Source organism: Gopherus flavomarginatus, chromosome 9 (genome assembly GCF_025201925.1).
Source record: "Gopherus flavomarginatus isolate rGopFla2 chromosome 9, rGopFla2.mat.asm, whole genome shotgun sequence".
Lineage (NCBI taxonomy): Eukaryota > Metazoa > Chordata > Testudines > Testudinidae > Gopherus > Gopherus flavomarginatus.
Genome location: NC_066625.1, coordinates 20,100,181 through 20,113,364, shown reverse-complemented (window position 1 = coordinate 20,113,364; position 13,184 = coordinate 20,100,181). Strand labels below are relative to the sequence as shown.

General features: G+C 40.1%; 1 protein-coding gene across 1 annotated transcript in view; it reads left to right on the top strand.

The window, feature by feature from the left end:
* The window catches only part of BMERB1 (bMERB domain containing 1), an 85,930-nt gene extending 77,163 nt beyond the window's left edge, over positions 1 to 8,767 (top strand). Inside the window, exons 5-6 of the mRNA XM_050967774.1 lie at positions 2,340 to 2,422; positions 7,209 to 8,767. Of these exons, the coding sequence (XP_050823731.1) occupies positions 2,340 to 2,422; positions 7,209 to 7,321 (196 nt within the window). The 3' untranslated portion in view covers positions 7,322 to 8,767. The remainder of the gene's footprint in view (positions 1 to 2,339; positions 2,423 to 7,208) is intronic.
* Positions 8,768 to 13,184: the final 4,417 nt, after the last annotated feature.

Here is a 13,184-nt window from a genome sequence, read left to right as displayed (position 1 = left end):
CGGGTAGATGTTCAGAAGAATTCTTCCGTCACCCTAGCTACTGCTTCTCAGGTTATATGCCCACAGTAGAAACACTACAGCAGCATAGCTCTGGTGCTACAACTGCACCACTATAGTTTGGTAAAACAGACACCACCTACTACAGCGATGGGAGAGGTTCTTCTGTCACTGAAATAAACCCACTTCTCTGAGAGGCAGTACCTAGGTCGATGGAAGAATTATTTCATTGACCTAGCGCTGCCTATACTGGGGCTTAGATCAGCGTAACTACATATCTCATGGGTGTGAATTTTTGACACCCTTAAGTGATGTAGTTGGTCAAGCTAACTTTCTAGTGCAGACCAGTCCTCAGAGAGATGGAAGGAAAAACTTTTTCAATTGATGTAAAAAATGTCTACACTATGGCACTAGAATGGCACAGCTGCAGCATTCTTCTGTCAGCTTAGCTACTGCCTTTCTCAGGGAGGTGGATTACCTATGTCGACAGGAGAGTCCATCCTGTCTGTCTAGATAGTGTTTTTTCTGAAGTGCAGTGGCAGTGCAGCTGCAGCTGTGCCATTGTAGCATTTCAAGTGCAGATAAGCCCTTAGTTCCGTGTATGAAGCATGAAGCATCATCTATAGCCAGAGAATATAAAGGCCTCAAAAGAGTCATTCTGCTAGACTACTGAATATACAGGCAATACAGCTGAAAATGCATTAGTGCTCTCTATTGCTCACTTGCAACATTTATTGGTACTTTTACTTTAATTAATCTGATTTTTCTACACTAAACTGAAATACTACTTAATCATTTTTATTGAAAAAATGGAATAATAATGAAAATTCCGTAAGTGCTAAAGGCTAGCAAAGTGATGTTAATTTCCTTAGGGCCTGATCCTGCCATCCTCACACAACCACAACACTAGTTAACTTTAATGAGAGTTCTCATAGCATGAGACAATAAAATCAAAATCTTCACTTAGACAGGCTTTTAAACATAGAGAGCGTTAAAACACATCATAATGTTCCTTGGCTATTTTTTCTAGGAGCCTAGTGCAGTGGTTAGAACAGGAGTGGGCAAACTTTTTGGCCTGAGGGACACATCTAGGTCAGTAAATTGTATGCAGGGCCATGAATGTAGGACTGGGACAGGGGGTTGGGGTGCGGGAGGAAGTGTGGTGTGCAGGAAGGGGCTCAGGGCAAAGGATGCAGAAGGGGGCTCAGGGCAGGGGATTGGGGTGCAGGAAGGGTGTGGGGTGTGGCAGGGGGCTAGGGGCTCAGCACAGGGAGTCAGAGTGCAGGAAGGGTTTAGGGTGTAGCAGGGAGATCAAGGCAGGGAGTTAGGGGGCTCAGGGTAGGAGGTTGAGGTGCGAGGTGTAGGAGGGATTTGGGGTGTGGGCTCCAGCCTGGCACCACTTACCTCGAGTGGCTCCAGGATGGTAGTGGCACTCAGAGGGGCTAAGGCAGGCTCCCTGCCTGCCCTGGCCCCGCACCACTCCTGGAAGTGGCCAGTCTGTCCGGCAGTGGCTCCTGGAGGTGGGGTGGAGCAGGCAGCTCTGCCGCACACTGCCCTCACCTGCGGATACCACCCCCAAAGCTCCCATTGGCCACAGTTCCCTGTTCCCGGACAATGGGAGCTGTGGGGGGTGGTGCCTGCAGGCAGGGGCAGCCCACAGAGCCCTCTGTCCTTCCCTCTCCCAGGGGCCACAGGGACATGGTACCAACTGCTTCTGGGAGTGGTGCGGGACCAGGGCAGGCAGGAAGCCTGCCTTAGTGCCACTGCGCCATGGGGCTGGCAATCCCATGGGCTGGATTTAAAGTCCTGATGGGCTAGATCTGGCCCGTGGGCCATAGTTTGCCCTCCCATGGGTTAGAAAGTGGGAATTGGGATTACAGACAATTGGGTTTGGTTTTTAGTTTTGACATTGATTCGCTGTGTGACCTTTTCAAGCCATTTAATTTCTCTGTGCCTTGGTTTTCCTACTGATATAGGCCCTGATTCACCCAAGCATGTGCTTTACTTAAGTGCTTTGCTGAATGAAGGGCATACTGGGGCTAATACTTGCCTGTCTCTCAGGATTAAGCAGTGAGCATTAGAATGAAATCCCAGTCCCACTGAGGTCAATGAGAGTTTTGCCACTGACTTCAATAGGACCAGGATTTCTCTCTCAATTCATTAAGTTTCTAATGAGCTTTGAGATCTTTTAGATGAAAAGTTCTAAATAAGAGCAAAGAAGTATTACTGCTATTAATAAGATTCTTACGGCTCTTGCCTTTACACATGTTTCTCTTAGTTACGTAGAAATTGCTGCTTTTTCTTCTACAACTTTTTTTTCCTCCCTCTTTTTGCATGAACAGAGAGCAAGAGGAAGACAAGGAGATGGCTGAATTCCTGCGGATCAAATTAAAACCCTTAGACAAAGTAACACGATCTCCTGCCAGTGAGTTTAACATTTAAAAACAAATGGGAAAGAAAAAAGTCTTTGAAAAACTCTGGCAAGAAAGGGGATAGATTTTAAAAAGCACAGAGGGCAGCTAGACATCCAACTCCCACTGAAAGTGAATGAAAGGTGGGCTTTTGCTCCCAACTGTGTCTCTGAAAATCTCCCCAAAACAGCTCAGACCAAAATGAGCTAATATAAAAATATAAATCCCACCCCCCACCAAAAAAAAAAAATCACATGAAATGCCACATGAAATAGCTGTTTCTAGCTATTTTGGCTGAGATTTTGAAAACCACCTAGTGATCTTGGATTTCCAATTCTCATCAACATTAAATCCATATGTGCTAGGTGACACCTCTCTTGCTAGTAAAAAGAGTGTGTTTTTCAATCATGTTAGTTCAATCAACTGAGCTTAACATGATTTTAAAAAAATCCTGTTAAAATGCAGATTAATGTGCTTGAAACCATTTTATCTAGCTGCCTTTCTGCCTTTGAGGAGTCTAGAGTTTTAACTACTGCTAGCATGACTTCCTATGTGATAGTGACAGTTAGTCTATATCTTAATGATGGTTAACTGGGCTTTTCAGTCAGATAAAGCCAACTTGCTTGATATAACACAATTGAAAGACCTACCTTTTTGTCTATCAAGACAGGAACTACACAGGTTGGAAGGTATCTTGAAAATCTTATACACTACAATACATGTGTACTAGGGATATGGGTGTAATATGCTCCAGGTTTCTAGACAGGATTTTGTAACAACCCAAGAAGGGACTGCTATCAGAGAAGTCTTCCTGGGCTTTACACTAAGCCCAGAGCATGCTGGAACAGGATGTTCTGAGTTTAGAACTCAGTCCTACTCCCATTCAGGTCAATTGCAAAACTGGAGCACATTTCTGGGCTAGTCCAAGGATGGATGAGTGAAGCTCTTTCCAGTTTAACTTACCCTTTGTTAAGAAACTCCCTAAAGCTGTTCTTGTCTCATAGATGTACTTCCCGGTCTTAAACTTGTTTTATCTAACTCTGCTCTTTAGTTTTACTACAGAGACAAGGTGGGTGAGGTAATATCTTTTATTGGATCAACTTCTGTTGGTGAAGGAGACAAGCTTTCAGACTACACAGGGCTCTTCGTCTGAACCTGTGTATCTTGAAAGCTTGTCTCTCTCACCAACAGAAGTTGGTCCAATAAAAGATATTACCTCACCCACCTTGTCTCTACACAGATACAACACTGCAAACATTAGTCTTACTGTCCAGTTTACACTGCTTTTACCACCATATATCTCCTTATCTAGGGCATGTTTGCCTTATGTTATATTTTCTGAGATGCATGTTAGTTTATCTTCTGCCAAAAGCAATGGCTGAGTTTCCTATTCTATAGTAGCTGTCTTTACTCTTCATGTTTTTCTGACAAGATTCTGACATATATTTGGAGAGTGATCATGACTTTAAACTTATCATATGGTTCTTCTAAGAAGGTATGGATTACAAACCACATGCGTTAATGCTATTTGTTTCTTCCCCCACAACTGGTTTCTATATTTGTAGCTGTCCAAGGTATATGCATTTTCCCTACACTTGGATAGGTTTTGTTTCCTTACTTGCTGTCCATTAAACCCCTATCAGAAAAACACTTCTAATATGTTCTTAACTGTAAAACCTACTCAAGTTCCATTGACTTCAATGCACATGCTTAAGTGTTTTGCTGAATTAGGCCCTTATTCAACAGAATTATGTTGAAAGAGTGAATCTCCAATTTTTCCATATAGTTGCATTCTTACTCTCTTGGGTTCCTTGTTGAGTTAATCTATCAGTTCTACAGTTCATGTCAGTTTTAATCTTCACTTTCAAATAGGAAGGAAAGGTCCTCAAATTAACAAATTTTGGAAAATACTCTCTAGTGGCCTGATCCAAAACCAACTGAAGCCAATGGAAAGGCTTCCATTGACATAATGGGCTTTAGATCAGGTCCCAGTCAAGGTGCGAAAAGCTTTAGAGCAAGGATTCTCATGTATATCTTAACAGAGAGATGGCTGCAAAGGCCAACTGCCCATTATATCATGCTATGCAGCATTTTTATCTTATTTTCATCAATAGGAAAAGATGATTCCTCTTTATTAACTGAATAATATGTAAAGAGGAACTGGAGTAAAGCATGAAGGTTCTGAGTGTCTGACAAAACCATATAACTTGGGCACCATCATTACCTACAGAACCACATAAGGAAGATATGAAGGAGAGATTTAATTGCTGATAAATCTGGCTTTTTTTAAAATATGCCATAGTTTCAATGAAAATACAATAAATTAAGTGCCAGCCACTGATGTTCTTCCTGAGTCCAACAAAGGGAAAGTGCTGTTGTCAGGGTTCTTTCCCCACTCTGAACTCTAGGGTACAGATGTGGGGACCTGCATGAAAGACCCCATAAACTTATCGCTACCAGATTAGGTTAAAAGCTTCCAAGGCACAAATTCTTCCCTTGTCCTTGGAACGGTATCGCTGCCACCACCAAGTGAGTTAGACAAAGATTTAGGAAAAGGACCGCTTGAAGTTCCTGTTTCCCCAAACTATCCCTCCAAAACCTCTTCACCCCCTTTCCTGGGGAGGCTTGAGAGCAAACAAAGTGAGCACAGACCAGCCCCTTGGGTTTTTAGGACACTAAAAACTAACCAGGTTCTTTAAAGCAGAACTTTATTATGAGGAAAAAGTAAAAGAAGCACCTCTGTAAAATCAGGATGGAAGGTAATCAGATTCAAAACACAGAGGAATCCCCTTTAGGCAAAACTTTAAAGTTACAAAAAAACCCCAGGAATAAACCTCCCTCTTAACCTAAGGAAATTCACAAGCTAAAACAAAAGATAATCTAACGCATTTCCTTCCTTACTTACAATTTCAAATCTTAGATGCTTAGTTCAGGTATGGCTTTAGGAGATGTATTTTCCCTGCCCTGGTTCCTTGCTGTCCCAGAGAGAACACACAACGAGAGCACAAAACAAAAACCTTCCCCCACAGATTTGAAAGTATCTTCTTCCCTTTTGGTCAGGTGCCAACCAGGTTATTTGAGCTTCTTAACCCCTTACAGGCAAAGGAGGGATTTTATGCTACCCTTAACTGTATGTTTATGACAGCTGTATATGAACATTCCAAATCCACAGACTCTTCCACTAGCCCAAAGATTTATCCCATTTCAGCATCCTGGCTTATTTATACACATTGGGAGATATTGAGGATAACATTGACCAATATCAGTTCCAGCAACATTTTTATTCAGCAGAGAACACTCCAGGCTGTCAAGCAAGCTATTGTGAGCATCTGATATATGGAAGCCCTGGAATCTCACAAAGTAGAGCCATTGAGGAAAGTAGAAGACGACCCAATCTCAGGAGGAGTGGGAGATAGTATTAAATACAGAAGCAGCTGGGTTCCAAGTTAGGTTGGAGATTCATTCTAATAGAAACAGATGAGGGTTTAATGGATTGATCTACTGTAGGTGCCAAACCTGATCCTAAAGGGAGTAAGTGTGGAAAAGTGGCAGCAGTCTTACATGGAGGTGCAGTTGTAGATGAGAAAACTAGCGTAAAAGAGTTCTGTATCTGAAAAGGGCGTTTCCCTCACATTACCACTTTACACTTGTGAATCCCAAAGGATAGAAATCTTGCTGAAGTGGATTTACAGCAGGGATGTGAATAGGCCCTGATGTTCAAGTACAAGTTTGAGAAGACCTTTTAAAATGTGTTGCTAATTATTTAACCTATTTTAGTCCTGGTGATTGTGACTCACCTCCCTTGGTAGTTCTCTCCTCCTTGTCTTTCTTTTTATGCATTGTATTGTTTTAAATTAAATGTTATTGGTAATGATATTTCTTTCTCCCTGTAAAGGAATATCCATCTTTTGTCCTAATGATTGTGACATACAGGTCCATAAAGAGAATTCAAAATATCATGATATTCATGGTAGTCAGTTGTACATATCCCCAGTACATGGGTCTGATACAAGAAGCTGACTGTGTGGAAGGGGATTGGCAATGGAATATAAAGCCTTTTGCCTTTACAGTTAATTTGAATCTGACATAGGTTGTCAGTGGCTGAAAGCTAGTCCCATCTGATGACCATTTGCTGGACAAAGCAAAATGAAGTTCTTCACAAAACTTGTACCGGGCATCACAAAACCACCAGGACAACTGGTACCAAACTGATACCAAAGGTATCAGTCTCTGAGGGCTGAATGGATCAGGGAACTTGGTCAGTGGAGTTATACTGATTTACACCCACTGAGGAGCTGACCCTCTCACATTCTAGATCTGGCTGTGGACCAAGGCACTTGGACAGAGTAGTGAGGGGAACATACTGCTGCAGCCCACTCATTACCTTACTGTAACAGAATACATCAGTCTCCAGGGCTGCCAGATAGTTTCCACTGATTCCTTGGACTCCGTCTCAGAGTAGTGGGTGTTGTCTGGGGTTCCCTGCTTGGTTTCCCTTTCTTGTTCCCCCATTTTAACCGTATGATTTACATCTAAATCCCCCATTTTCAGTTTGATGTCTGGATTCTGTGGCCCCTCTCTCAGCTGAGTGGGCAGGCCTTCTGTTCCTTTTGTGGGATCAGTCATCACATAGGCTAGTATCTTTCAACCTTTACTAAGAACATTGTTTAAAGAATGTAAAATAAACTCGATCTAGAAGGTAGGCCTGTGTGATACTGCAGAATACTGTGTGCTGAAAGCAGAAGGAAATAATTTGGTCTAACTCTAGCTTTTAATGGTGTCCTGTTCTGAATGTCACAGGTACCCCAGCAGAAAAGAAGGCAGAACCTCCTCCAAGCAAGCCCACCGTTGCCAAAACAGGAATAGCTATTATTAAAGATTGTTGTGGGGCCACGCAATGCAACATCATGTAGCTCCAGTCTCTCTACCAATTGTATCTGTCTTTTTTTCAAATGTTTTTATTGGATAAAACTGTAGGGTGAAAGGATTTTAAAGCATCCTGATAGTTGAATCAAGAAATACTGTAAACATTACAGTAATGTACTGAATGTACTAATGGTGAATCCTTCACTGTTGCATGGATCACTCAGTGCGCATGCTTAAAATAAAGGAATATATATAGCAGCTGTCCAATGACCAGAACAGATAGGTAAAAATAGCCAAAAAGACAAATACAATTCTGTGGCAAAAGTGAATTAGAAAAGTGTATATTTTATCCAATAATGTTTAAAATAGCAGTTTTAAAAAGTCAGCACTTTGTAGGATTTGTTATATACCTTTTTCCCTTGGCAAGTTTCATTCAAACACATGCCAAGGTCTAAATATAATAATGCCCTGTCTAGGCTATTTTTCAAAATGAAACCTTAGAGTAGCGATACTGTATATAGTGCAACCAATAGATGAAGCAAATTTAGTACAACTGGTGTTGCACACAAAATATTTATTGAACTAGTACCACATTTGACTACTTTGCTGTGTAGTTTCATTTCCAGTTCTTCACATGGAAGAGATAAGAACAACAAAGATCCTGCTCATCAGCTTGTATTTTATTATGGCATTTCAGTGACCCTGTGGTCAAATGTCCTATGTGGCTTTTAAACAATGCAATTCAAATGGCGATTACCTGTCCATTTGGAAATTGGTTTCTGCTAAATCCTTAGCAGGCACAGCTATAGTTTTTGGTGTAAATTCAAACACTGCATCATTTATTTGCTTGCAAGCCCTCCACCTTGCAGAGATGCAATAATACTGAGAGTGCAGTCAACTATTAAAACCACAACTAAATGCACTATGAGATTATGTATCACAAGCTCAATAGGTTGCTGTCCAGAAGGGGAGAAAAACATGACTGCAGCAGGATCATTTAACTTATGAAACAGGGTGCTGAAAAGGGCTATTAATCAGATTGTTAACATCCATGAGAAACTTTAGCTGCCAACTATTATAAAAAGACAATACATCCCCAAATTCTGTCTTCAAGATTAAAAATAATAAACATAAAAGGTGAAGTTTTGGGTACTCAAAAGATAGCAATACATAAAATAGTGGTTTCAAAACTAAGGGAAAAACAATTAGGTCTGATACTTTGATGTTTCACATTTCAATTGGTATGCAGACGAACACATGTAAAATATAGTTGTCCCTTTACTAGCTGTCAATAAGATGGTGCATCTGTGTGACTAGTGTACGATATTATAGGTGTATGTTGTGATGGGTGTAAGTAGTTAAATGAACGTGTTCTGATGTGAAAACATTGGGCTTTAAAAAAGATGACGGAATGTTCCTAAAAGAAAAACGTTTTTCAAGCTGAACAACTGTTTCTTAATGCTGGATAAGCAAAACACTACATATAAACCCACAGGAAATAATAGTTACAGCAGGGGAAGCCAATAAAAAATATCAGCGAGTTATGTAACTAAAGGTAGATGTTAAACACTTCTGAAAGAGCTGAAGCACTGTTTAGTTCAGATTCAGGGATGTAAACATTCAAAATAATATAAAAACCAAACTGCCTGAGCTGTATTGGTCCTATATGTAGCATCTGCATCTCCAAACAACCTGTTTCACTGTCACAGACTCTTTTCAAGAACCATACTACGAGAAGACTAAAGAGCAGCAGGGGAGCAGGCCTAAGAAACAAAGAACATATGTTACTTCAAAATGTTCCTTAGGGATCAGAAATAAGGGAGGAAAAATATTAAAGTTTTTCTCGAGACACCAGCAGCACTTTAAATATTTTAATCAAAGTACTATATGGATGTGCATGTGTGCTGACATATAGCTTCAAATTCACCTCTGGATCTGTCAGAATTTGGTGTATCTATATTTAGGTCAGGTTGGTTGCAGGGTCAGTACAAAATGTTCATCAAAGCAGAGAATTGTTTATAATCTGAATAAACTTTAAGGAAAATGCACATTAAAAATCAGTCAGACTGTGGACAATCAAATAACCCCCCTACAGTTTCCGATACCTTCTCATTGCTTTGGACCAGTCCTTCATTCTCTATCGTGCAGTGTCTTAACAGAAATATTGGATGGTTATATTATATTATATATATTATTAACAGGGGTGAGGAAGAATGTAAGTAGTGTTAGGAGTGGGACTTGCTAAAGAAGTGCCAAATTTAAGGTCTGAGAGAGGAATCAGCTGTTTCATATACTTCTTTGTGTATACTGGTGTCAGGAAAGCTGGGTGTCCTGAATAATAGGGTAATCACAAGGCTGCAACTGATAGAGAGGACTTGGAGACTGGGGTGGGTGGGTAGTATGAGTATTTAGACTTTCTGTCTTTGGTCAAGATAAGCGATTGCTGGGGATTCACATCTGGAAGGTCAGATTCTGTTGAGGGATGGGGAGAAATCAGCAGGATTTTCCAGATGGGAGGTGGGCCTGGACAGCAAATTCAATTAAAGGACAGCCCCAAAACAGACCTTTGTGTGATTGGGCATTCGTGATTGGGATACCTCTCCACAGTAGTGGCAGTAAAACACCTTATTACAATTAAATTAAAAAGAACAAGCACAGCAAAGAGAGCTAAGCATCTATGAACATGGCTGTAATCAGGCATTTGCAATTGGTGTCTTGAGGGAACAGAACTAAAGTATCAGTAATGAAAGTGATCCTTTCTTTTTCAGAATTTACAAATCAGATCAGCTAGAAGGTCTGTTTTATCTACTTTTGTATTACTTGGGTTGAGTAAGGCATAGAAGTTGAGTGACTTGTCCAGTGTTAATCAGTGGCTCATTTAGAAGTAGAATCAAGGATCCTGAGGGCCACAAGTCTTGCAATGAATTACTAGATGGTGCATAGTCAGATTTTTCACAGCTTTACTCTACACTCCCCTGAACTCAGTAGAGAGTTCACATTTGGACTCCAATCCCAAGCACTTAGGCTTTGATGCTTGTGCAAATACCACCCCATTTTCTTTGAAAACTGGACTCATACAGTATATATTTCAAGTGAGAGTTCATAGCCATTTAGCTCCTCAAAGTTAGTAAGAGTCATGTGGCTAAAACCCATCACACAATATCTTGGAAACATAATTCCTTCAATGACTACAGCTTTTTAAAATAGTTAGCTGAAATTTTCAAAAGCGATTAATGATTTTAGATGCCTCAGTTTTGGGGGGCCCCAACTTGAGACATTTAACAGAGCCTGCTTGGTTGGTAATTTCTGAAAATCATGTTGCATAAGGTGCGTCAAGTTGGGCACCCAAAATCATTAGTCACCTCTGAAAACCTTGGCCATTTATTACCATTTGTATCAAGTTAAATACCAACATATCAGAAAAATCATACAAGTGCAAGAGAGGAAAGACATGTTAAAACATCAAGTATATCTGTCCAGGGACAATTGCTACACTACAGCTACACTAGGTTACAGTTTGTGAAGGATTTTGCAGTCCCAAAACACCACAGAAAATGATGAAACTCTACAGCAAAGTAGAGATAAATGTGTTTCCAAATAAACAAAGATGTAGTGTTATCTAAAACATTTGTTACTTTTCTTCAAGCTACCAAGAGCAATGAGTGGTTGTGAACTAGAGTAGGATGTACATGTCTTGTGCACAGTCTCCTTCCAGAAAAGTTAGGTTAGCTTTGTGCAAAAAAAGAATAATTTTGTAAATTCATATCGTTTGTGAAAGAAATCTGAAGGGCTCTATTCCAATGAAAAATGCACAATCTCCCACAGATTTCACTCCATAGAAATCAGTAAAAAGGAGCCACTTCCATGACTTTTCCCCTGAACTAAGCACTGCAGAAGTATAATTTGACATGTCCCAGAAAGATGCAGAAACCAAAACAATTCCCAGCCCTGTGTTCAACCTCAGTCATTTGCAAGGTGAGGGAGAGAAGGGGACAAGGGAGGTAAAGACCTCGGTATCCAGTGTACCATGCCAAGATTTATTTTTTATATAGTATATGACATTGACCCTTCCTGAATCAGAGATAAAAGCGCACCTTGGCCAGGATGGTTTAACAGCAGCCAGGGGAAGGTGTAAAGTCCATCAGAGGCTGCAAGAGTCTATGCTGTCTACACTGACTGGTGTTTTCACTAGGGAAGTCCATTACCGGTTCTACCTGCAGTCCAGTGCTGTGTGTTCTCAGGATCCAGCTATATAGCGGTCCTAAAATGACATACCATGGTGGACCGCAGATAACACATGGGGAAGGAGGAATGATGATGAGGTCAAGAGGTATTGTTAGAGGATCCTGCTGCTGCTTCTATATTATTTTACCACCTCTGTTTTTGCGGCTGTAGGAATCACAGCAAAATGGTATGTGCTAAAGAATTAAGAGTTTAGTTTATTTTACTCCTACATTTGGAGTAATAGTGTTCCAGAATTTGTAAGAAATATCTAACAATAACTGATTTTATTATCAGATTAATTCAACTCATCTTAACTGAATTTATAGGAACAGGAGATCAGAAAGATGCAAAGATAAAGAGAGACATTTTTTCCCAAATTACAGTGAACCAATTCAATCCAACTCCAGAGAAACTTCTCCTACACAACTCTCCTTGTAGGCTGGAAGTGACAATAATATACTAAATCAAGATATATTGGGTATGTACAATACATATTAAATAGATTACACCATCCAAACCCTAATCCTACTAGGAAAACAAGATATTGTTAACTAGTAGCTACTGGTAGCTGACACAGTTAACCCTTTCATAGGTGTCACCCTTAACAGAAGGATATTAATTTTTTACACATGAATACTTCTAGGCCATCATCCAAACCCACACAATTACATCCTGAACAGCAGTGTATGCAAAAGAGGAAAAGTTATGGAATGGCTATATCTTTTTGTGGTAAATGGAGCCCTATGTGTTTTATTTGGTTGATGCTCAAAAGTTTATATATGATTGTCAAGCTTTGTTCACACCTCATATTTTCCCAAATGGGCTTAAAAACCTTTCTGCAATCAGTTAAATGGACAAAGTCAGTGAGATGTTTCTTTCCTCTGACCTATTTTTCCAATATGTTATCCAGTTTGACCCTGAGCCATGCTGCTTGGAGTTTAAAAAAAAAATTAACATTGTTTTGAACTAATAAAGCGCAGAACGACTGGGTTACTTGATAGGTTGAATTTTGAACAGAAAGGTGTTTTTTTCACTCTACAAACACATCTGTTTGTTTTGTATTAATTGCAACTTTGTGTCCTGATTCTATAACTGACTTGTGTGTGATCTTCAATAGGAGTTTCATGTGTAGAGCAGCTACAGAATTAGGGCTTATGGGAAGTGAGATCCCATACGGAAGCGCTGTTTTTTAAGCTATTCATCCTTTACTCTGTAATGGGTAATGTGGAATCATAACTCTAAATCCAAACACCTTGAGATCTGGTGGAATTTAGATCCACCTCTGAAATTCGCAGATGTCTCTTTTCTGTATAGTTGGCCAAACCAAAATCCTGAATCAACCACTCCGGAAATTTGAAGAAGTTAGCTTCATATCCAGAATTCACTTCTGGGCCTCTTCTTTACAACACACAGGGCTGAATCAAATCTCTGGATCTGAACACACCCACATATCAGGGAAATTTAGATCTGCATTCCAACTTTATGGTTTAGACTCAGCCGAAAAATTAGGCTAACTAGAGAATGATTATTTATCGCAGGTAAGAAATGTGTAGCTTCTAAAAATGTCACAGACTTTGTTTAAGGGAAATATGGGGTTGAGTGTGTAAGGGTTGGGGTGTTTTGATATCCAATTAATATGTATTTCTAAGCAGGACTCTACTGAGTCTTGCATCAAAACATGAATCC